The 25,091-nt window shown below is 41.7% G+C and overlaps 1 protein-coding gene across 8 annotated transcripts in view; it reads left to right on the top strand.

The window, feature by feature from the left end:
- The window catches only part of SLC25A26 (solute carrier family 25 member 26), a 140,434-nt gene that overhangs the window by 95,194 nt on the left and 20,149 nt on the right, over positions 1–25,091 (top strand). For 6 of the 8 annotated variants that reach the window (XR_015248301.1, XM_086697638.1, XM_086697632.1 and 3 more), the window contains one exon: positions 10,882–10,926. The exons of the other annotated variants lie outside the window; for them this stretch is intronic. Coding sequence is in view for 5 of the 6 variants with exons in the window: in XM_086697638.1 (XP_086553764.1) it covers positions 10,882–10,926 (45 nt within the window). In the remaining variant the exon portion in view is untranslated. The remainder of the gene's footprint in view (positions 1–10,881; positions 10,927–25,091) is intronic. 8 annotated transcript variants of the gene reach the window in all.

The following is a 25,091-nucleotide window of genomic DNA, read 5'->3' as shown; positions in this document are numbered from 1 at the left end:
CATCTGGGTTTTAAAGCTGTTTTCTGTTAGAAGTAAATAAGCGTTCATTGGAGGTATATTTATAACGTGGCTGTCCAAAGCTTTTATTTCATGGGATGTGGAGACGGTATGTGCATTTTCATCTGACTTTTGACTTAACTAACAAATGAAATGAATGGGATATGTTTTTGTATTTTATTCCTTTTGCATATGATTGATATTTTCCCCCTTATTAATCAGCTCTCAGAACATCGTTCTAAGAAGTATCTGTAAATCACTAGTTCATAAACGGAAAGAGCATTAAGTGAGCTCTGAGCCAAAAGACCTGGATTCTCCTCTAATTCTGCCACCCGCCCTAGCACCTGCCTTCCCTTCCTCCGTTCCTTCGCTTTGCCTCATTCACTCGTGTGATCGTTAGTGAGCCCTCTGTGCTGCCAAGCCCTGGGGTGCAGTGAGGAGTAAGCCAGACCCCTCTCCCTTCGTGCCCTTAGCGAGCCGCTGCTCTTTTGTCTTTGGCTCCTCAGCCCCTTCTTCTTTCTTCTGACCGTGCTGTGAACTGGTCAGCGCCACACTGCTGCTCAGCCTCCTTGTCATTTTATGTTCGTGGGGCATCTTCACTTATGCTTTTAGTCCCACTGCATCATTCCGCTGAGGCTGGGGTGGGGGGGGGAGCGGTCCTGAGAGAGGAAGGTAGGTGAGTGGGGGAGGCGGTCAGGGAGCAAGTGAGCCACCCATGTGGCCCAACCCCTATCCAGACCTATTTTTATTTTTTTTATGATTCTTTTCAAGTTGTAATTCTGCATTAATGCCCAAAGAATGTAGCTATACAGATGATTTGGATATTTGGTGAGATTATTGCTCCTGGCTGGTCTTTTAAATTTTATTTATTTTATTTGTATTCCTTAGAGTTTGGGAGACCATTAATTAGAACATCTTTATTTCCGAAAAACGGATTGCTTCAGAAATGGGGAGAACCTGGGTAAATAAGCGTGTACCTCCGTGAACAAGGACATTTGGTAGAATAATAAGAAAAATCATCTACTTTCTCTTGTAGGACTTCTTGAGGGGTTGGTTACTCCTTTTTCCTCCCCCTCTCTTACGCTTGCTGAGGAAAGTGCTAAGCGTGGTGGCTGAATGGGCTGAATGTAATCCTAGGTGAGAAAGCCGAGTGACTACGTGCAAACGCCCGCTCTCGCTCGCACACAAAAATCTGAAGAACAACCTGGTTATGTTTTGTAAGGGATTCCCGTTGCTTGAGATTCCAACTGAAAACATCTGTTTCCTGACCCTGTGCCAGAGTTCTAACATCTTGACAGGAATTCTGGTTGTGAAATTTCTCAAGCACCTCCCTCAGCTATATACATACTCTCTGGCTGTTTTCTTAGAAGGCTTAAGTCAACACAACCTAACATATTGGAAACGACACTGAAGAACTGAAAATGAACTTCTTCGTTTGCTTCTTACACAGCGGAAGAAAAGCTCAGGTTTTGTTAACAAGTATGACACTCGTTGCTGAGTGACTATTGTAGGAATTTTGGGGTGATCCACAGTTCATTAAAGAAGCCAGTGAAAATAAATGCATCAGTATGTGTGTGTGTGTGTGTGTGTGTGTGTGCGCGCGCGCGCATATGTGTGTGTCTTTATATAAAGATAGATTTTTTTAAACTTTATTACACAAAATGCAAACTTTTAAAAGTATTTCCAACTTTATTTTTTAAGAATCCCAACTGACAAAAATAGTTCATCATTTTAGGTAGGGCACAACTTCTATCTACTTGGGACCTCACAGTTACATTCTGCTCAGTCATACATGCATTGGTTATCCTCGATACCATAATTCCCCCATGTAAGTACTGTGTGCAGAGCCCTGGAAGCAGGATTAAATCTTAATGCAAGTGTTAAACATTTGCTAGGAGTTAGTGTTGAATGGTGTGTTAGAATCCGTTACTTGTTGGGGCACCTGGGTGGCGCAGTCGGTTAAGCGTCTGACTTCAGCCAGGTCACGATCTCACGGTCCGTGAGTTCGAGCCCCGCGTCAGGCTCTGGGCTGATGGCTCAGAGCCTGGAGCCTGTTTCCGATTCTGTGTCTCCCTCTCTCTCTGCCCCTCCCCCGTTCATGCTCTGTCTCTCTCTGTCCCAAAAATAAATAAACGTTGAAAAAAAAATTAAAAAAAAAAAAAAAAAAGAATCAGTTACTTGTGGCGTAAAAGCCGGTGTGATTTTGTGATTTTTTTCATTTTGAATGATTTGGTAAATTAAACTTGATACCTAAAAGATGCTTTCTTTGCATTTTGATAGACCTGAATATTTTTTTTCCATGTAATTTATTGTCAAGTTGGCTAACATACAGTGTATACAGTGTGCTCTTGGCTTTGGGGGTAGATTCCCATGATTCATTGCTTACATACCACATCCAGTGCTCATCCCAACAGGTGCCCTCCTCACTGCCCATCACCCATCCCCTCCCCCACCCCATCAACCCTCTGTTCTCTGTATTTAAGAGTCTCTTATTGGGGCGTCTGGGTGGCTCAGTCGGTTGAGCATCCGACTTCGGCTCAGGTCATGATCTCACAATTCATGGGTTCGAGCCTCACGTCTGGCTCTGTGCCGACAGCTCAGAGCCTGGAGCCTGCCTCCGATTTTCTGTCTCCCTCTCTCTCTGCCCCTCCCCCATTCACACTCTGTCTCTCTCTCCTTCAAAAATAAATAAACATTAAAAAAAAAAAAAAGAGTCTCTTATGGTTTGCTTCCCTCCTTCTGTGTTTGTAACTATTTTTCCCCCTTCCCTTCCCCCATGGTCTTCTGTTAAGTTTCTCAAGTTCCACATATGAGTGACAACTTACAGTATCTGTCTTTCTCTCTGACTGCCTTATTTCACTTAGCATAATACCCTCCACTTCCATCCACGTTGCTGTAAATGGCAGGATTTCATTCTTTCTTATTGCCAAGCAGTATTCCATTGTATATATAAACCACATCTTTATTCATCAGTTGATGGACATTTGGGCTCTTTCCATAACTTGACTATTGTTGAAAGCAGTGGTATAAACATTGAGGTACGTGTGCCCCTAAGAGGCAGAGGGGATCTCAAGCAGGTTCTGCACTCTCAGCAAGGGAGCCTGACATGACAAACCCACGAACCATGAGATGACTTGGGGCGAAAGCAAGAGTTGGATGCTTAGCCGACTGAGCCACCCACACGCCCCTATGCAGTATTTGTCTTTTTGTTACTGGCTTATTTTACTGGTTATAATGTCCCCAGGGTTCATCCATTCTGTAGTATTTGTCAGAATTTCCTTCTTTTTAAGGCTCATATTCCATTGTGTGTGTGTGTACACACATACCATATTTTGTTTATTTATTGATGGACAGGTGGACACTTAGGTTGCTTCCACCTTTGGGTTGTGGTGGAACCACATAGGCTGCTTTGAACATAAATGTTCAAATACCTCTCTGAGACCTTGCTTTCAGTCCTTTTGGGTGTATACCCAGAAATGGAATTGCTGGATCATATGAAATTCTATTTTGCCCTATTGTTTTCCAAATGGCTCTGTCATTGTACATTCCCACCAAGAGTGTGCAAAGGGCTCAGTTTCTCCATATCCTTGCCCATACTTGTTCCTTTCTTTTCTTTTTTTTTTTTTTCTTTGATGGTAGTTTCCTAATGGGTGTGAGGTGATATTTCACTGTGGTTTTGATTTGCATTTCTGTAATGATTAGTACTGTTGAACATCTTTTCACACGATTCTGGGCTGTTTGTAAAACTTTTCAAGAGAAATGTCCATTGAAATCTTTGCCCATTTAGAAATTAGGTTTTTGTTGTTGTTGAGCTGTAGGAGTTTTTTAACTCCTCAATCTTAACCTTATATTCTGAATCTTAATCTCTTATCAAATACTTGATATACAGATCTTTTTTTGTCATTCTGTAGGTTGCCTTTTAATCTAGTGATTGTGTACTCTGATGTACAAAAGTTTTAAATTTTGGTGTAGTCGCGTTTGTCTAGTTTTACTTTTGTTGCCTGTGCTTTCAGTGTCCTATCCCAGAAAGCATTGCCAAATACACTGTCACGAAAGTTCTCCCCTATGTTTTCTTTAATGAGTTTTATAGTTTTATGTCTTGCATTTGGATGTTTGATCCATTTTGAGTTAATTTTTTATATGGTGTAATGTAAGGGTCCAACTTTATTCTTTTGCATGTGTATATCTAGTTTTCTTAGCACTATGTTTTAAAGATAATTTTTTTTTAATGTTTGTTTTAGAGAGAGAGAGAGAGAGAGAGAGAGCGAGGGCAGGGGATGGCGGAGAGAGGGAGACACAAAATCCGAAGCAGGCTCCAGGCTCTGAGCTCTCAGCACAGAGCCCCATACAGGGCTCAGACTCACCAAGTGTGAGATCATGACCTGAGCTGAAGTCAGACGCTTAACCGACTGAGCCACCCAGATGCCCCAGCACTATTTGTTGAAGAGAACACCCTCCCGCTGTCCTGGCACCCTTGTCAAAGACCATTTGATTATGTATATGCTAGGGGTCATTTCTTGGCTCTCTGTTCCATTCATTTGTATGTCTTGATGCTACTGCCACATCGTTTTGCTTACTGTGGCTTTGTACTATGAAATCATGAAATATGAGACTTTAACTTCCTTGTTTTTTTAAAGACAATGACTTTTGGCTACTTGGAGTCTCTTGACAATTCATATGAATTTTAGAATGAATTTTATTGATGATACAGATGTCATTGGGATTTTTCGTAGTAGCACCTTTTTTTTTTTTTTTTTTTCAACATTTATTTTTGGGACAGAGAGAGACAGCATGAACGGGGGAGGGGCAGAGAGAGAGGGAGACACAGAATCGGAAACAGGCTCCAGGCTCTGAGCCATCAGCCCAGAGCCTGACGCGGGGCTCGAACTCACGGACCGTGAGATCGTGACCTGGCTGAAGTCGGACGCTTAACCGGCTGCGCCACCCAGGCGCCCCGAGTAGCACCTTTTGATAAGCAAAAGTTTTAAAATTTGATGTAATCTGATTTTTCAGTTTTGAGAAATTTTATGATTATTGCTTCTTATGTTCTAAGAAATCTCCTCTTACTTCCAGGTCGCCAAGATATTCTGGTCTGTTTTCTTTTAAAAGTTTTATAGGTTTAGCTTTTATTTTTAAGTCAGTTGTTCATCCTGCATTAATTTGTGTATATGGTTATGAGGTTGGGGGTCACGTTTCATTTTTATGCATATAGATATCTAGCTGTTCCAGAATTATTTATTGAAAATACTGTTTTTGAACTGTTTTCTGTTGTTTGGTCTGTGCTTAAGCCTGTTGTCCTGATGATTATCCTGATTACTGTGTCTTTATAGTACTTCTTGAAATCAAATTGTGTTGGTCTCCTAGGATTTGGTGTGATTTTTCAATATTAGCTATTCTTGGTCTTTGGCATTGTCAGGTAACTTTTAGAATCAGCTTGTCTGTTGTTGTTTTTTTGTTTGTTTGTTTTTTTAAAGAAAACCTGCTGGGATTATATTTGGGATTTCATTGAAATTATAGATTATTTGGCAGATGATAGATATTTTAGCAATATTGAGTCCCCTAGTCCATTGACAATGTATTCTTTTTTTTTTTATTTTTCTTTAATTTCTCATAAAAATATTTGGTCACTTAAGTACATAGGTCCTACAAGTCTTCTGTTAACTTTTTTCCTCAGTTGAATTTTAATTCACCTTTAAACAGATTTTTTTTTTTAACATTTGTTTTTCACTAATTTGCTGCTAGCATTTAGGGATTTTGTTGCTTTATTTTCTTTCTTCTTCTTCTTCTTCTTCTTCTTCTTCTTTTTTTTTTTTTGTATATTGATTCCTTAAGATTCTTCAGAATTTTCAGCATGTCTAATCATGTCATTTTGATAGTGACAGCTTCCTTCCAATTTTTCTGCTTTTTTTCTTTTTCTTGCCAGTTATACTGACTAGAACCTCCAGTGTAGTGTTGAACAGAAGTGAGAACAGACATCTTTGCTGTGTTCATGATCTTAAGAGGAAAGCATTCAGTCTTTCACCACAAAGAACGGTGTTTGTGTGTGTATGTATACATATATATATATATATATACACGTATATACACGTGTATATATATATATATATGTATACATATATGTATACATATATACACATATATACATATATACATATATATGTATACATATATGTATACATATATATGTATACATATATATACATATGTATATATACACGTGTATATATATGTATACATATGTATGTATATATGTGTGTATATACATATGTGTGTGTGTATATATATATATGTGTATATATATATATATATGTATAGGAGGATTCTGTAGAAAGCAGAGAAAGAACACATAATCACTACCTTCAGTGCCAAAATTCACTAAGGATATGCTGTGCCTAGCACATGGAGTTAATGATTGGTGATATCCTCAAAGCTCCTGGCTGAGTTCTAAAAGATTTACTTAAGAATCAAACTGCTCACATGCATCTCCTTTTCTTTATTAGATTTTGATGCCCTTTTGTCCACTTTGTGCTTTTTTGGAAAGATGTTTTAGGACTTACAGGATCTCTTATAAACCTCAGGAATAATTCACTTAAAATTTTTCCTAATTTTAGGTTAATTTCCTTTATTAGGTAGATGTTCTATTCTCTATATACAGTGCACATAAGTCGATAATGGCTGTTCAGTTGAAAAATCAATGTGTGTTTACTGTTAGAATTCGTTGCTGTCAAATGCTAGTTAGCACTAGACCAGCTTTAAATGGCTCTCACTTTTTTTGTTTAATTTAAAAATTTGGAACAATAGTTACTTTGAGGCACAAGGTTTCTTCAGCTTGATTTGTCTTTTGTCACCCTTGGGGTGAATGGTAAAAGGCACAGCCTATTTAAGAGGAGAATGGCTTCGTTAGCACTGCAACACTGAAGTGGAAAACCCTAAATCAGTCACAAAAATTTGGACATTGTCACACAGCCAAAAGGAGAATCTCTTTGGGTCACTTGGAGGGTCCCTTGAAAATCGGAATGGGCCAGTTCTTGGACCCATTGTGATATCCATAGCAGGCCTACCAATCCCATGCTGTATGAATCGTTCTAATTTGAGATCTTAGCAAAAAGTTTAATTTTTTTGTTTGTTTTATTGCTAGAGAATTTGGGGTTATTTCTGCCAAGGTACAATAGCTTTCACAGCTTTTAAAACATACTTTTTATTCTTATGATTCCTAGATCATTCATAATAGTAATGTAATCATTGTAGCTTATAATCAAGTCTTATATTTAAGAAAGTGTTATGCTGATACGACCTTTCCACGGAAAAATAGAATTTTGGTGGTAAATAATACCTTAGATATCATTATCTTTGTATCACCTTGGTTTGTTATAAATCACTTCATTACTTTTTAAGGACCATAAGATGAGGGACACTTGTTTTAAGATCACAAGGCTCAAAGCATTGATTGGCTTCAGTGATGATTCTAGTCCACTACTTAATCAGAGGTGAAGCGTGTTCGTAATGTAATTTTGTACATTCTCTATTTCATTAGTAATGGCCAACACTTCTTCCCCTGCTCACCACACTTATATTTGATTTTGTCTACTTCACCTGGAATCCTCACATGCTCTCTTGTATAGAATTATTACTGTGCTTATTACTGAGTGGAGTCCATGTCAAATTTTAGCAGGTTTCTCTCTCTCTGCATCTGCCTCTTTGATGGGAGCTGAGTTTACTGCCACTCGCTTATTAGTGCCCTGGGTCGTAACAACCTTATTCAAACAAAACATCTTAAATGGAGGCATTAAAAAGGTCACAACAGTGAGGCATTTTGTAACTTGCAGAGCAATAAAATGAGTATGTTGTGTTTTGGAATATAAGACCTCTGAGTGCAGCTATTCATTTTCTACATCTATAAAACGTTTCGGAATAACAGCTTACATCTGTTTGGGGTTTAAAATTCCACGTTTTGAAGAAACATCACTGTTATGTAACTCCAAACCAGATTTGGGGAGGGAGTGAGCTCTTTGACAGGCCCGTGTTCTTGGGCAGCCTGGAGAAGTGTTTGTTTTAGCCGTGGAGCACTGTTTGCTGGCGGCCCTCCTTCCGCATGCATGCAGCACATTTTCATTGTTTGTTCCTCTCGTAAACGACTGAAAGCATTCGATAGGATCTTGACTTGAAGAATATTTGAAAAATTTTTACACGTCAGGAGTTGATCTTACAAGGGATATTTCACTACCAGAAACCAGAAATAAATTTAATTATTTAAGCGTTTACAGCACATTTAATCACCTTAGGCTGTCAGTTAATCTTGTTTTAGAGAGTAAATTGGGGTTTACTGTCGGCTCACTTTTTAAGGTAAATACCCAGTGGAATAGTTTGGCCATTCCAACTGTATGACTTTTACATTACTTCTTTAAATTTGAAGGAACAATTTAATGAATAACATTTAATAGAGGAAAATGGGAAAAATGTGCATCAACAGGATTCAAAATCTATTATTATTTTTTTAAATACCAAAAAAGTGCCGGTAACATACAATGAAGTTTTACAGGTTATTTTAATCAAGAAGTAAAGAATGCTACCATGGACCATTACAATAAGTTGTAAGGCCTTTTTTTCTTCTTATTAATGTGGAATATTTACATTCTTATTAAAATGTGAAATATTTACATTAGGGAGGGGAGAGTACAAAGAAGAAAATTAAAGTCATTATCATCCTAGTACCTGTTACAGCCGCCTTGCGTGTTTTATTACACACTATAAATTTTTTTGAAATTTAGAAAAGCTTTTAGAAAACTAATATGTAGTCAGTTTGGGTGGGGGGGCTTGATAGTTAATTGAAAATACAGCACTTTAGTTTCAGAATGGACGTTTTGTCAGGTGCTTTCACATTTTGGTGACAACAAAAACTAAACTAAATGTCACCCCTGTTGTGGAATTTTGACATCCAGGGTGGGGTGCTGCTTACTCTGAAGACAGCCAACTTCTCTGAGATTCTACTCTGTCAGCCTAGACTGTTGCCGTCATTTTTTTTTTCTTACTGCCATTTCCTGCCTGAGCAGAAGATAGATCTTTTTTTCTGTGTCCACTCTGAAACTCAGGGCCATCATTTACTCCAGCAGAGTAAAGGCAAATGATATTAGACTTGTAATTTGTGATTAAATGGAAATACTTCAGAAGTAATTTAATGCCTTCGATTCGTGTGAAGGTAACTGTCCGTTAATGCCTTCAGAATCGTGGTCTCTACCACACACACCCTTCACAGACTCACACACCCATATGCATATTGACACTGTCCAAAGTCCACGTTTTACTCTCTCCTTTCAAGTGAGTACAGAAAACAGTACTGGGGCCATGCCTTTTTGGCCAGTGATGGGATGTCATCAAGACTAGTGGGTGGTGTTCACTGGAATTGAGGTATTTTTGTCTTAGGAAATAGGGAGGTGTGGTTCTGTTTTCCAATTTTAGAAAATGTCATTGAAAGCAAACAGGTTGTGCTGTGGGTGAATTTATGTGCAGTAAATGCACTGAGAGGTGTTTCAGGCAGAGTAGCAGACGGGGCTGTGGAGTCAGATTGTCTTGGCTTCTTAGGGTGTCTTCAGTCAAGTTATACAGCATCCCCGAACGTCCTCTTCACCTGTAACATGGGGAGAGTAATAATACCTACCCGTCTCACAGGGTTGTTGTGATGTGTGAAATAAAGCTTAGGAAGTGCTTATTAGCACAGTGCCTGATACATGAGAAGTGCTTGGTCATTCTAGCGCGTATTGCTGTCCACATGACTGCAAACACTCACTGTGAGTGCGCTGGTTGTCTTCAGTGTCACGCTTGGCTACTGCAGATGACTCCTCTCCCTGCCTCCCATGGGGACTGGCCGGCCCTCAGGCCCAGTTGTGCTCTTGGGCCCCTGCACTGCTGACATGCTGTGCTTTCCCACCGCCACACTGGCCTGTTCCTCCTTCCCTGTTTCTCCACTTCCTCCTGTAAGTGGCTCTGTGGCCTCCTCTCTGGTTTCCTGCCTGCTCTTTCCCTCCGCCTGCCTCCCCTCTCTACCTACCCCTTTGTACTCTCCTGCTCCTCCTCCCCTTCCCTCTCCCTCTCTTCCTTTCTTCTCCTCTCTCTCTGGGCCTCTCCTTCTCTCCCTTTTCACCTCTCTTCTCCTCTCCCCTTCTTTTCTTCCCTTCCCTTCCTTTTCTCTCCCATCCTGCTCTGCCCTCCACCCCCCCCCCGTCTCCTCCTCCCCCAGTCTTGCTCCCTCTCCCTGTTTGTGTGTTTTTTTAAGTTTTTAAATGTTTTTATTTAATTTTGACAGAGTGAGCGAGGCGGTGGGGGGGAGGGGTAGAGAGAGAGGGAATCTGAAGCAGGCTCCAGGCTCCCAGCTGTCGGCCTAGAGCCCAGCGTGGGGCTTGAACTCATGAACTGTGAGATCGTGACCTGATCGGACACTCAACTGACTCAGCCACCCAGGCGCACCTCCCTGTTTCTATTTTAAACCCCAACATTTGGCCCGCTAAGGAGTAGACAGCTCTGGTTCTGCAGAAGAATGTCAAGTCTTTAAAGTCCTTATTGCTTGTGATAGGAAATATTTGTTTTGTCAGTTCAGTAGCCAGATCTCTGTACTGTGTTTCTCTTTCTGTTTCAAAAGGGTTTCACACCATCATTTTATGTCCCTTGGGTTCAAAAAGTTAGTAGAACTCTACAGGCAGTTACAGCTTAACTCTTTTTCTGAAAACTGTATATACTGCACCTATAAATTTAATGTTAGTTTTGTTATACACATAAAGTTAAAATGAACTAAGGCTTATAAATAATAATTATAGGTTCATATAGTAGGGCTAGGCAAACTCTGATCTTTCCCGCCTAATTTATTTGATTGTTTTTTTTTTTTCTCTTCAGATTCCTTTCTCATTGGTCCAGTTTCCCTTGTGGGAGTCCTTAAAAGTAAGTTTTCCAATCTTCGTATAAAATTTCTGCCTGATTCACACACATGCCCACCATTTTCAGTGTGGAATAGTACAATAGAATATTGACTGGCAGTTTAAAAACTCAAAATTGTTGATAGTTGAAAATACTTTTTGTGTGTGATTTATATGCCAGTTCAGCCTTTTAAACTTGTTCTCTCTGTGATACTGGAAAATCAGCACAGCAGGCATGACTGAAATCCATGGATGTTAAGAAAAAACTTGGCTTTACTTCCTTCTCTCCTGCAACCCTTTTTCTACCTGGTGGAATTCTGTTTCATTCCGTGTGTGCGTGCATGTGTGTAGAGGCCAAGGAATAACAAGGTGGGTAAATGGACAGAAATAAAGGTCCCGAGTATTTGCAGCAGAGGCCTGGATTCTGAAGGTCCGTTCCATCTCTGCCATTCACCCCAGCCAGCTGGGGACCCCGAGGGAGAACAGAGTGTGGTGAGTTGTGAGTCAGCCTCAGGGAAGGTCACTCATGTGTTTAAAGACAAATAGGTGAATTTTTAAAAGCCTGTGTTTAAAACAGGCAAAAATGTTAATGAGGTTTTTTTTCCCCCATCTTCTGGGGCGATGATTTTGAAAATTGTGTGTCATGATATGGATTGTGTGGCTATTTGACAGCACTTTAAGGACTCTAAGTGAAAGGAAATATTAGAGAACATCTCATGGTAAGCGTAAGTCTTATTTCGTACAACCTCAGTGTTGCTTGCACACGCACACACACCTCTCTCTCTCGGGTTGCGACGGAAAATGTGCATAATGGTCAAAAGAATTTGAAAGCCCTTGTTCAACTGAAAATGGCGTATAGCAGACCAAACTGTAAAATGGCAAACTTTCTAGGTGGGCATTTCATAATACAAAGGGTAAAATCATTACTCTCATAATTGTATGGAATTAGTAATCAAAGCATGCTCATACAAAATGTGTTTTGAAAAATAAAAAATAGATATATTTGAACTCTGAGGTTGTATGCTAAGGATAATAAGATGAGGTAAAACATGACTCGTAAAAAAGACAGTCTGGAATATTAAATATTGAGAAATATTTCTTAGGAGTGATCTGCTTTTAAATAGCACAGCTTAGTTTATATCTATGTACTTTGTATAATCGTTTCTTGGGTCTTTTGTTGTCATTTTTGTTTTTACCGTTTTCTGCGTGGTGCGTGCTGAGAATGGGTTCTTGGGCAGTGTTTCTGGGCATGACGTAACAGCTGTCCATTGAGAAGGCCACATTCCATGAGCATAAGAGCTCTCCTCTTCTGTTTCTGACGGAAGAGCAGTGGAGCCGACAGCTGTCCAGGAAACAAGACTCACTTTATTAGCGCCTCAATAACCAGCATTCACACAGCACACTCACACCCGTACAGCCCTATCTTTGCATAGGAATGTTTTGAGGCCCAAAGAGGGAAAAAGCATGAGGTTTATTTCTTTTCAGTATTAAGGACATTTGTAGTATTCTAGCTAGTTAAGAAATGTCTAGAATTTTTCAGAGTAATCATAGATAATAAAGTTACACCTTAACAGTTGTCTTTGAGCAAATGTTAAAATGCTATCTTTTTCTTTTTTCTTTTAAAGTTTGGTTTATTGAGTAATTTTGATACCGGAAAATTCACCCTTTGTGAATGTACATTTTTATGCATTTTGACAAATGGCTTGTGACTACCACCGTAACCCAAATTCAGAATATTTGTAGTTTTCCCTTTTCCAGAATATTTTATAAATACAGTCGTACTATGTAGCCTTTTGTGCCTTGTCTTATTTCACTGAATATGCTTTTGAGGCGCGTTCATATTTTTGCTGTACCAGAAGTTACTTCCTTTGCGTCACTGAGTAGTATCCCGTTGTGTGGAGGTCTGCAGTAGGCTTTGTTTACCTGTGCACTGGGTGATACACATTTCCGTTTCCAGGTTTGTGATTACGAGTAAAGCTGCTATGAATTTGCATGCAGATACTTGCATGGGGACATATGTTTTTGTTTCTCTTGGGTAGGTCCCTCGGAGTGAGGTCATAGGGAAAATACAAGTTTAATTTGGTAAGACACTGTCCGAGGTGGAGGTTGCCCCATTTTGCAGCAGTGTGTAATGAGAGTCCCGGTTGCTCTGCACCTGTGTCACTTCTTGTTAAATCATTAGATTAGAAACATGGTTTTTTAGCTATTCTCATAGTATGTTGCTATCTCCTTGTGGTTTTAATTTGCAGTTCTCTCATGGCTAGACAATATAGAATATCTTTTTCCGTCACAATATTATTTTGTTTAAATGTCCAAATGTGAACTCACAGTGCTTCGTAGGAGACCGTTTTGGCCACTTCTTTTATTTTTGTAAATAAAATTTTTACAATTTTGTAAATAAATTAAAAATTTTTCAATTTTGTAAATAAATTTTATTATGTAAAAGCAAATCCATTCACATTTGCTTTTGTACCCATAGAGAGATTAAAATACGTGAGGGGCGCCTGGGTGGCGCAGTCGGTTAGGCGTCCGACTTCAGCCAGGTCACGATCTCGCGGTCCGTGGGTTCGAGCCCCGCGTCAGGCTCTGGGCTGATGGCTCAGAGCCTGGAGCCTGTTTCCGTTTCTGTGTCTCCCTCTCTCTCTGCCCCTCCCCCGTTCATGCTCTGTCTCTCTCTGTCCCAAAAATAAAGAAAGGGTGAAAAAAAAAAATTAAAAAAAAAAAATACGTGCAAGAACTTTTCTGTTATGTTTATGTGAGAATACTAAGGAAAATTCTTCCCCACAAGGACTTGAGCAGATCTCGTATGTGTTGTGCTGCAAGGGCGGGGCAGTGGGGGAGCGGTCTCGAAACAGAGAGTGGCCACTGTGATCTGAAGCCTCTTCTGCCTGCAGTTAAAGGTACCACCTTTTTGTCGAATCACTTCCTCCTGCTGCCTTCATTTCTCTTGAGCATACTGCTCGTCTCCTGACCCATTGGTCTCAAACCCTGGGTTATAATTTCATGGTCTCTTTCTCTGTCTGTAGCACATCACTCAGCAAGTCTGGGTGGACTCTGACTTTGTGGACCCTGTGGCCTCCTTCTTATCAGATTCTTATTAACTTAAAAGACGCAGTCGTGACACTTTCTCTTCTCTCTTATCCATTCTACACATTGAATTTATGTGATCTTCATTCAACATCTCTTTGAAGTTCTCAGCGGTTTGTAACTTTCTGAAACTCTAAAACCTAAAGTTGTTGGCACTCATGGATGTCCGCTCTGTGTCTTCACAGTTTTTTTCAGCTCCCTTCTCCCTGTACTTCGTTGTTCAAAATCTTTTCCCTCTAGCCAGAATAGACTCCTTCCTGCTTCTGTTTTTTGGCTGCTTTCTGACATATGCTTCCACACCTCCAGACACTGTGCATCTTCCAAGACCGGTTGAGTTTTGTTGTTTTTTCCCCTCCTTGAAGTCTTCCAACCCAGGCCTTGAAGATTTATCGAAACTTACCTCACGTTTGTGTGCATTCCTTACTGGTATTTAATCACACACTGTCCTTTGTTTAAAACAACTGAGAACTGAGCTTTAAAATACTGGAGCAAGGCCTCAGTCCCTTGCATTTACAAATGGGTGACAGATGGTGTGAGGGTACATGTATTGTCTGTGCACTCTGAGCTGGACGTTGGCCCATTTCACAGCAGTGCAAAGATGAATAAGAGGGTTAATGCCTTTGAGGAGCTCGGGGTCGTTCGGAGAAGCACAACACCCCCACATAACGTTCAGCTGATGTGTCTGTAATTGTACACTCTGCAAGGAGATGTGGGGGCCAGTCCTCCTGACTCCCCCAGGGATGTCACTACGCTGCCTCATTTCTTCTGTTTTCCCTTTCTCGTTGTACATAAAATAAAATTTTTACAATTTTGTAAATAAATAAATTTTGTTTATGTTTGCAAGAAAGAAGACTGACACCGTAAAGAAGAGGAAAAGTAAAAGGGGTAGATTATCATGTCCAGAATTCCTAAGAAGAAAATTTTCCTTTAAGATTTATGTTGTGTTTGGAACTTTCTGGCAACCCAACCAGAAGTGAAACATGATAGATGATGTGGTTGTTATTACCTGACAAAGACCCATCCCTTATTATTTCACCTTGTCACTTGGCTTTGACTGCTGTCCTTACAGCTCTCTCATGGACCACCTCCTCTCGTGTACGGCCTCTTGTGACCAGATTCCTAGTTGACGTCCTCACTCAAGATGTCTCAGGCGAACCAGTTCATATATTTGGGGGCTCCTGTATTCGGCACATAGACATTTATAATTGTTAGCTCTTCCTGATGAATAGACCCTGTGATTATTATATAATGCCCTTCTTCATCTCTTGTTACAGCCTTTAATTTAAAGTCTAGTTTGTCTGATATAAGTATGGCTACTCCAGCTTTCTTTTGACTTCTAGTAGCATGATAGATAGTTCTCCATCCCCTCCCTTTCAATCTGAAGGTGTCCTCAGGTCTAAAACGAGTCTCTTGTAGACAGCAAATAGATGGGTCTTGTTTTTTTATCCATTCTGATACCCTATGTCTTTTGGTTGGCACACTTACTCCATTCACATTCAGTGTTGTTATAGAAAGATACAGGGTTTAGAGTCATTGTGATGTCCTTAGGTTTCATGCTTGTAGTGATGTCTCTTGTACTTTGTCTCACAGGATCCCCCTTAGGATCTCTTGTAGGGCTGGTTTAGTGGTGAAGCATTCCTTCAGTTTTTGTTTGTTTGGGAAGACCTTTATCTCTCCTTCTATTCTAAATGACAGACTTGCTGGATAAAGGATTCTCGGCTGCATCTTTTTTCTGTTCATCACATTGAAGATCTCCTGCCATTCCTTTCTGGCCTGCCAAGTTTCAGTAGAGAGATCGGTCACGAGTCTTATAGGTCTCCCTTTATATGTTAGAGCACGTTTATCTCTAGCTGCTTTCAGAATTTTCTCTTTATCCTTGTATTTTGCCAGTTTCACTATGATAAGTCGTGCAGAAGATCGATTCAAGTTACGTCTGAAGGGAGTTCTCTGTGCCTCTTGGACTTCAATGCCTTTTTCCTTCCCCAGATCTGGGAAGTTCTCAGCTATTATTTCTTCAAGTACACCTTCAGCACCTTTCCCTCTCTCTTCCTCCTCTGGAATACCAATTATGCGTATATTATTTCTCTTTAGTGCATCACTTAGTTCTCTAATTTTCCCCTCATACTCCTGGGTTTTTTTATCTTTTTCCATAATTTTATCTTCTAGTTCACCTATTCTCTCCTCTGCCTCTTCAATCCGAGCCGTGGTTGTCTCCATTTTATTTTGCAATTCGTTGATAGCATTTTTTAGCTCCTCCTGGCTGTTCCTTAGTCCCTTGATCTCTGTAGCAAGAGATTCTCTGCTGTCCTTTATACTGTTTTCAAGCCCAGCGATTCATTTTATGACTATTATTCTAAATTCACTTTCTGTTATATTTAAATCATTTTTGATCAGTTCGTTAGCTGTTGTTATTTCCTGGACGTTTTTCTGAGGGGAATTCTTCCATTTCGTCATTTTGGCTAGTCCCTGGAGTGGTGCGGGACTGCGGGGCACTTCCCCTGTGCTGTCTTGAGTAACTAGCGTTGGTGGGCGGGGTCGCAGTCAGACCTGATGTCTTCCCCCAGCCCACCGCTGGGGCCACAGTCAGACTGGTGTGTGCCTTCTCTTTCCCTCTCCTAGGGGTGGGATTCACTGTGGGGTGGCGTGGCCCGTCTGGGCTACTTGCACCCTGCCAGGCTTGTGGTGCTGGGGATCTGGCGTATTAGCCGGGGTGGATCGGCAAGGTGCACAGGGGCGGGAGGGGCAAGCTCAGCTTGCTTTTCCTTCGGAGATCCGCTTCGGGAGGGGCCCTGCAGCACCGGGAGGGAGTCAGACCCGCCAGAGGGATGGATCCGCACAAGCACAGCTTTGGGTATTTGCGCGGTGCAAGCAAGTTCCCTGGCAGGAACCGGTTCCCTTTGGGATTTTGGCTGGGGGATGGGCGAGGGAGATGGCACTGGCGAGCACCTTTGTTCCCCGCCAAGCTGAGCTCTGTTGTCCGGGGCTCAACAACTCTCCCTCCCAGCCCTCCAGTTCTCTGAGCAGAGCTGTTAGCTTATAACCTTCCAGATGTCAAGTCCCGCTTGCTGTCGGAACACACTCCGTCCGGCCCCTCTGCTTTTGCCAGCTAGACTCGGGGGCTCTGCTTGGCCGGCGGGCCGCCCCTCCACCCCGGCTCCCTCCCGCCAGTCCGTGTAGCTTGCACCGCCTCGCCGCCCTTCCTACCCTCTTCCGTGGGCCACTCGTCTGAGCTTGGCTCCGGAGACTCCGTTCTGCTAGTCTTCTGCGGTTTTCTAGGTTATTTAGGCAGGTGTGGGTGGATTCTAAGTGATCGGCAGGATGCACGGTGAGCCCAGCGTCCTCCTACGCCACCATCTTCCCAGGATCCTCTCAGGCGAACCAGTTCAGAACAGAACTTTTGGCTTTCATTCTGCTTGTCTCTAGCCAGTCTTCCTGTGTTGACCCCCTCTCAGTAAATGGCACAAGTATCTGCTGCTAGCTAAAGTAGAAAGCTGGGAGTTAGTCCATAGTTCTCCGTTCCTCCCATCCCGATAACCCAGCCCGTCAACAAGTCCACTGCTCTCACTGAGGCCTTGGACTCGCCTTTTGTCTCATTTGGCACTTTGGCTCCTCAGAAGGTCCCCCTGATTCCATTCTTGCTTCTCTAAAATGTGTTCTTTTCACAGCAGCCAGGGTGATCTTTTAAAGAAATCAATCAAGTCATACCACTGTCCCTTAAACCCATCGGTGGCATCTCTTTGAAAGAAGAATAAGATCTAGAGTTGAAGCTATGGCTGACACTGTTCCTGTGTCCTCTGGCCCCCTCCTGTGTCACCCACCTCCTGCCACCCACCCACTAACCACACTGCAGCCACAGTGTCTCCACTTACTGCTGGCCTTCCTTTGGTTCTTTGTGGGCTCCTCAACTGGGGTGTTGCTTAACCCTTACATTTGTTGTGCCCTCTGCCATAAACGCTCTTCTAACATCGTCACTGAGCACTACTCAGTAGTAGTGAGCCTGCTGCATGTCAGGAACTTCTCGGCTTGGGGATAGCATGGTAAAGAGGACAGATGACAGTCCCTTTTCCTCACTGAGCTTCCATTCTAGGTCCTTCCCTAGGCTTTTCTCCTGGCCAGCTCCTTCTCCTTCCCCAGGCCTTAGGCCATATGTCACCAGAGAGAGGACTTCCCTTTCCACCCCTCTTTGGAGGAAGACCTTCTCATCTTCCCTCCTCAGGAACCATAGCCCCTGTTTATTCCCTTCCTAGCACTTTAATAAAATTTGTTCAGTTAGGACCTTGTATCACCTGAATACTTAAAAAACATATCTGTTGTGTGTTGAGCAGATACTATGTGCCAGGCACTGGGCTAAGTAAGCACTACACGTTCATTAGCATCTGATTCACATCACCCACAACCTGGGGTGGGAGGCCTTGTCATCTGCATTAAGACAAGGAAAGGGGCTCAGAGAGGTTGTCTTCATCTGTAATCCAAGTCTCAGTTTCCTGTCCAGCACCCTTTTACTGTGTTAACATTGTTAATGATAGTAACTGTAGTAACAGCATAATACCCAACATTTCTCTAAGTTACAATGCACCAGGAGCCATGATAACCACTTTCCACAGATTATCTCCTATTCAAATTGCATTGATTCCTTAACTTGATAGTATAAAGATTAAAAACACTGGCTGGCATATTTCTTAGATAGACTCTCCCAAGCATCTGTGGTTCTCCTGTCCTTGGGCAGGGATTCAACAGTGTTCGCTTCAGGAGTCAGCCCTGTGACCGGCCAAGGGTGAGCACAGGTAGTTTATGGTAATGAGAAAAGCCAGACCACATTTTTCTGTGTGTTTGTGTTTAATTTCTTGTAGTTCTTCGCTTATTGGAGGAAGGAATTTTGTCTTCTGATTGTTTATATATATGTTTATATTGTTAATAGTTCTTTTACACAGCAGGTGTCTGTAACGATTTACTAATTGAAGTTTGGCATTCTTTCTTTTTCCAATTCAGTGCAGAGTTGGATAATATATATTAACTGTTTCATTTATAATGAGTTTCTTTTAGAAGTATGTCCACCACTATAGCATACGGGTTTACTCTTACTGAGCTTTAGGTCAACAATAAGCATATTTTGGAAGGATATGATAAAATTCCCTGTAAGAATGTCACATTTTTTGTATTAACTGAATATTTAACAGAAGTAGCAGTGTAGTTTAGAGGATTGTTAAGAATGTGGTCTGGTCTAAACAGGCTTCTAGCCACAAGGTGTTACAAAGTTGCAAAGCACTAACTAGAAGAAATGCAAGCTTTAAGTTCAGATGCAACTGTTGAAGTAAAATGAAAATAAAATAATTTTGGTTATGTAAGACTGTGACACCATGCTGATGATTTTGTAAGCTGAAGTCTTAGCTTTGTGTTAGAAATCAGGTCAGGGGATTATTCTTTGAGTTATAGTACAATGTATAAAGTCATCACTTAGATTTTTGATGTATACTTCAAGTGTTTTTAGAAGTTAGTACTTTAGAAAAACCTGGTTTTATTCAAGTGGAAGAGTAAATAACTTGTTTATTCTTGATTCTTATTTTGATAACACTTAAAATGTCTATCACCATATTCCAACCCACGACAGAATTCTACACCTTTTAACTATCTGAGTAATGGTTTAGGGGAGCCTGGGTGGCTCATTCATTAAGTGTGCAACTTTGGCTGAGGTCATGATCTCCCAGTTCGTGAGTTCGAGCCCCATGTCAGGTTCTGTGCTGACAGTTCAGAGCCTGGAGCCTGCTTCAGATTCTGTGTTTCCCTCTCTCTGTGCCCCTACCCCGCTCGGGCTCGGGCTCTGTCTCTGTCTCTGTCTCTGTCTCTCTCTCTCTCTCTCTCAAAAATAAACATTTAAAAAATTTAAAAAAATAATAGTAGTTTAGAAGATGCTCAGTGCTCATTGTCCTCATGTACACACTTTCATTTCTAGTGTCGTAATGGACATGTTTGGTCAAAACATAGATTGCTAATAAAGGCATGCTAAAGATTGAGAAGGGACGGATAACAGATTTTGTTCTGTTTTACGTGTGTGTGTGTGTGTGTGTGTGTGTGTGTGTGTGTGTGTGTGTGTGTGAGATTTTTGCTACAAGCTTAGGGTAAGCTTGTACCCTAAATTAAATATATCAGTGTGGAAGAAAACACCTGAAAATAAGACCAAAGTATTTGTTGTGTGTCCAGACCACCAGTTGAGTCAGAATGTAAGCAGCTGATAAGGATTTTAGCAAAATCGCAGAATGAAGCAGGCATCTTTGAACAATTCAAAAACTACAAGAACATCTGAATTCTTAATTCGCATCCTGGAAGATAAGAGACACTTTGTGCAAAAAAAAAAAAAAAAAAAAAAAAAATCTTAGTGCCCTTTCATTCAATTTATAAAAGTAATAGGTGACATTTTCTTGTTTCTAGGGCCACTCAGGTAGAGGGAGAGAGAGAGATCCCGTAATATGGGAGTTAGGAAAATAAAAACTTCCTCCTACTTTCAGGTGGGATTCCGTTTGTAAGCAAAATGTTTTGTAAGTTGTTGTTTTGTGTGGTTTGGCCAAGGCAGAGAGTGAAAAAGAGATGTCCAGGAACACTAAGTAGGGTGGAGGACTGGCCTCTTTAGCAGGGGCCCTCAGACGGTAGCTGGCAAGGTCGTGGCTTCTGGAGCTCTGACTTCCTCCCCCAGCCCTCCTGTGACCTGGACACCCAGCTGCCCATCCATGGTAGCTGCAGCGAGAGGCCACAGTGATGACGACACCACGCAGTTCCGTTCCTGAAGGTCAGATTTAAGCCTGCCTCATCAGTGGGACATCTTAGAGGGTAGGGGGTTAGGGTCCTTGGTCAAAAACAGTAAAAACCAAGGCAGGATTCTTCCTTTGTCTTCTTTCTTTTTTACATTGATCTCCTCCCTGGGCAAGTTAGTGACTGTAAGGAGATAAAGAGAATCAGTCCCTTAGAAGATGACTGTGTTGAGTCACGTTGCCTTTTTTGCTGAGACAAAGTGTGAGAAAAGAGTCAAGTTGCCCATGCTTTAGTTTCATCAGATTATCAAACACAGTACTTTAAAAATGCCTAGGGGCATGCATCCGGCTTCTGTTCAGGTCCTGATCTTGCAGTTTTGTGAGCCCGAGCCCCACATGGAGCTTTGTGCCGACAGCTCGGAGCCTGGAGCCTGCTTCAGATTCTGTGTCTCCCTCTCTCTCTCTACCTGCCCTCTCTCCCTGCTCATGACCTGTCTCTGTCTCTCATAAATAAACATTAAAAAAAAATTTTTTTTTAAATGCCTATAATGATTCCAGTTTCTTGGGAGTTTATATACCTTGCCAGTAGTTGACTTCAGAGGACCCGTGTGTAGGTTCACATGAAGTCTCCTTTGAAAAATGAGAAAAAAGGAGGGAGCTTTGTTTTTGTTTTTTAAATTTGCTCTCTGGTTATTTGCGAGCATTTTTGGTGCTTGTTTAGTCTGTCTGGCTTCAGTACGCACTGGGATGGCGTTGCTGCTGCTCCGGTGTCTCTCTCGGCGGCCGTGCCCTGTTGATCAGAGCCCTGCGTTCAGCTGACCCTAAACAGAACCTTTGACCCACATAACAGCTCGTCGGAAAGCCTTGTCCACCTCCGTCACTTGGGAGTCCTGGAGGTGGAAACTGTTTGCCGTTCCCGGTCTATGTGGTTCTCTGCTGGGCCGAGAATGAAAACTTGGGATTGTGATGTTTGGCCAGTTCTTGTCTTCCCCTGCTCTTTACACAGAGGTGAAGTTATCAAACACTAGGTTGTCGCTCTTCATCTAGGGAGCAGGCATTTGCCAGCCTTCTGTAAGGAACAGGGCAGGGCCTGTGGGGAAGACAGTGAGGTTTCTCTCCTAGAGAGTTAGGGGTGAGATGAGACTGCTCATGAAGGTCCGTGAAAACAGTGACTCCTTACTGTGTATATTTTTCTGGTGCTGTTGAGGAAGGAGGCTTGCCAGTATATTTGTTTCCAGCTACATGGGGCTTAGCAGTGCAGTCCCTCCGTTCTTTCATTTCACCCATAAAAATCTTTCAAAAATATTGTTCCTTAAATATAGTAAGCCAGGTGTGCATTTGCAGGCAGAATTATTATTTTTTTTTTCCAACGTTTATTTATTTTTTGGGACAGAGAGAGACAGAGCATGAACGGGGGAGGGGCAGAGAGAGAGGGAGACACAGAATCGGAAACAGGCTCCAGGCTCCGAGCCATCAGCCCAGAGCCTGACGCGGGGCTCGAACTCACAGACCGCGAGATCGTGACCTGGTTGAAGTCGGACGCTTAACCGACTGCGCCACCCAGGCGCCCCAAGGCAGAATTATTAAAAATAATCATACCTGCTTTTGTCGACTCCCAGTCAATATCATGAGCATGAGTTACCGTAATTTGTTTTATTTTAACTGTTACTCAGTGATATGTCTAGATATTGTTAACAGAACAGGACCCCTTTTCCCTACCCAAAACTGACAAGACATCCAGAGCCAGAAAACTCCAAGAGCACCCAATCGGAAGAAATGCCTCTCTAGTAAAACTTAGCCACATTTACCCCAAATTAATACTTTTTAACTATAAAACTTCAATATTAATAAGCAACTCAGCATTTGAGCCCATCTTGATTTTGCTCAAGAATAATAAATAAGTTATTTATTACCTTTAATTACCACCACAGTCATTCATTAAAGACTTTGTTACAAATTCTTTGTATCTTCACCACCTTAACTTGTCTAGAAGTCAAGTATCTCAGTATCCCAACGAACCAAATACAGTTTCACCAAAAACGAGTTTACATACCAGCCCACACAAAGTTGGTGCTTTGACACATCCATGCAGCTGCCATTATAGCTATAATTAGCCTGTGTATTATAAATGATTCCTAATCATCAGTTAGGTACATCCACCTTCAGTTAGGAAAACTACTGTAGCCATTTGATGATGTTGCCAGAGCCATAGTATGGCAGAAGTGAGAGCTTGACTGTGGTCTCAATTGTATTTAGTAATGTTTTCGGTTTAAAACTTTGCTTTGGAGATCTCTTTTGAAGACATGTTGGTATATGACTACTTACAGAGAGATGATTCATTTAATTGGATAATAACAGGGTGCCTGGGTGGCTCAGTCGGTTGAGCATCCGACTTCGGCTCAGGACATGATCTCACAGTTTGTGGGTTTGAGCCCCGCATCAGGCTCTGTGCTGACAGCTCAGGGCCTGGAGCCTGCTTCAGATTCTGTGTCTCCTTGTCTCTCTCTGCCCCTCCCCCGCTCATGCTCTGTCTCTCAAAAATAAATAAATGTTAAAAAAATTTTAATTGGATAATAATATTTTGAGCAGCTGTTGCTTTGTTTTTTAAAGTGTATGTTCCACAGTGGCCCTATCAGCTACAGTCTGGAGAGCGTTAGCGCATCTCTGCTGTCTCCACAACATTCTGGTGGTGGACTCACAACACTAAGGCCTGCACAGAGGATTGTCTTTTGTTTCGTCTAAATACATTGTCACCTGAGGTTATTAATGTGGACTCAAGGAGATGATCCTGTACGCGTGCCTGTCCTTGTACCCCCAAAAGCATTGGCAAAGTTTCATAAGCCTGCAGTGCTGGAAGCTGCGTAACTGCTTTTGAGTATGACAGCTGAGGTCCCAAACTGGGAGTTTTCCTGCACTAAAGCCAGAACACTTCTTTCGATTTGTTACTCATTTCTAGGACAATAGTGTACGTTCGGGTGGGTCTTTTGAAGTGAAAAACAAAGCCTTCTCTTCATGCTTCCTACTATTATGCTCTAATAGAAAACACCTGACCCAGGCCTGCCCTCCTAGCCGTTTAATAGCACTGAACTTGGTGTTTGCTTTCTATCCTTTGAATGAATACTCAGGCTAGTAGCTGTTACTCTGGGGTTAGTGGCGGGGGGTGGGGAATGCTTGGGAAAGCCAAATTACGTCATGCCGCTCTTCCTCTCATAGGCCTTGAGCCGTGAGTGAAGAATTGCTTGGGAAAGTAAGACGACCTACTTGTTTTCTTGTGCTACCAATAGGTATTCAGGATTCCTCGTGATATCCTAATGGATGATAGAAATAATGTTAATTTTAAAAAAGCTCATGTTACGGGCGCCTGGGTGGCTCAGTCGGTTAAGCCTCTGACTTCAGCTCAGGTCATGATTTCACAGTTAGTGAGTTCGAGCCCCGCATCAGGCTCTGTGGTGACAGCTCAGAGCCTGGATCCTGCTTCGGATTCTGTCTCCCTCTCTCTCTGCTCCTCCCCTGCTCGTGCTCACTCTCTCTCTCTTTCTCTCTCTCTCTCTCTCTCTCTCTCTCTCTCTCTCTCCTTCAAAAATAAAAAAGCTCATGTTAAAAATTGCGTATCTTTATAAACAGTATGAATGATGAAATTCGAAGTCTGTATGTGAGTAGTATTGTACCTACTTTAATCTCCTGTATTTCGTTGTACTATAGTCATTTAAGATGTCAACATTAGGGGAAGCTGGGTGAACGGTATATGGGAACCATACTATTTTTGCAACTTTTCTGTAAGGGTAAAATTTCTTCGAAGTGAAGTATCTAAGCTCTTGGAAATATTTTGTAATCAAGCTATGTTATGGAAACTTAATAAAAGTTATAGACACTAAGCTGTGAACCAGACTCCAGGCAGCTGTGAGGATAATAGTGAGCAAAGGAGATGTTTTGCTCTTATGTAGAATCTTGTAGTTCTGCCATGAACATGCCTACCTGTTGTCACTTACCTTCCTAATCAGGAAACAACCATGTAAGCAACATTAAGAGTAATTTCTGCCTGTCTCATTACTTCCACTTGAAATTTCTCATTGACCTGAAATGGTAACAAATATGCATGGGTTCATCTGAAAATTTCAGTTTTTATTTGAAAAAGAAACAGGACATTGAATTGGGATAAATGAGCCAATATTAGGTAAAGGATGCCATCTGCTTTTTTAGTTTTACTTATTTTCGTTCGCATCCTCTATCATAGGAGTTGAGATTCCCAATACTATGGTTTTTCACATTTGGGCTCACTTTCTGCCCTCATCCCTACACTCCCTAGTCATTTATCTGCCTGCACGGTAACCATTAGACCTCCATGGAGGTGGAAGTACTT

This window comes from Puma concolor, chromosome A2, assembly GCF_028749965.1.
Source record: "Puma concolor isolate L17-30 chromosome A2, mPumCon1.1.hap2, whole genome shotgun sequence".
NCBI lineage: Eukaryota > Metazoa > Chordata > Mammalia > Carnivora > Felidae > Puma > Puma concolor.
This window is presented reverse-complemented; position numbering and strand designations above follow the sequence as displayed.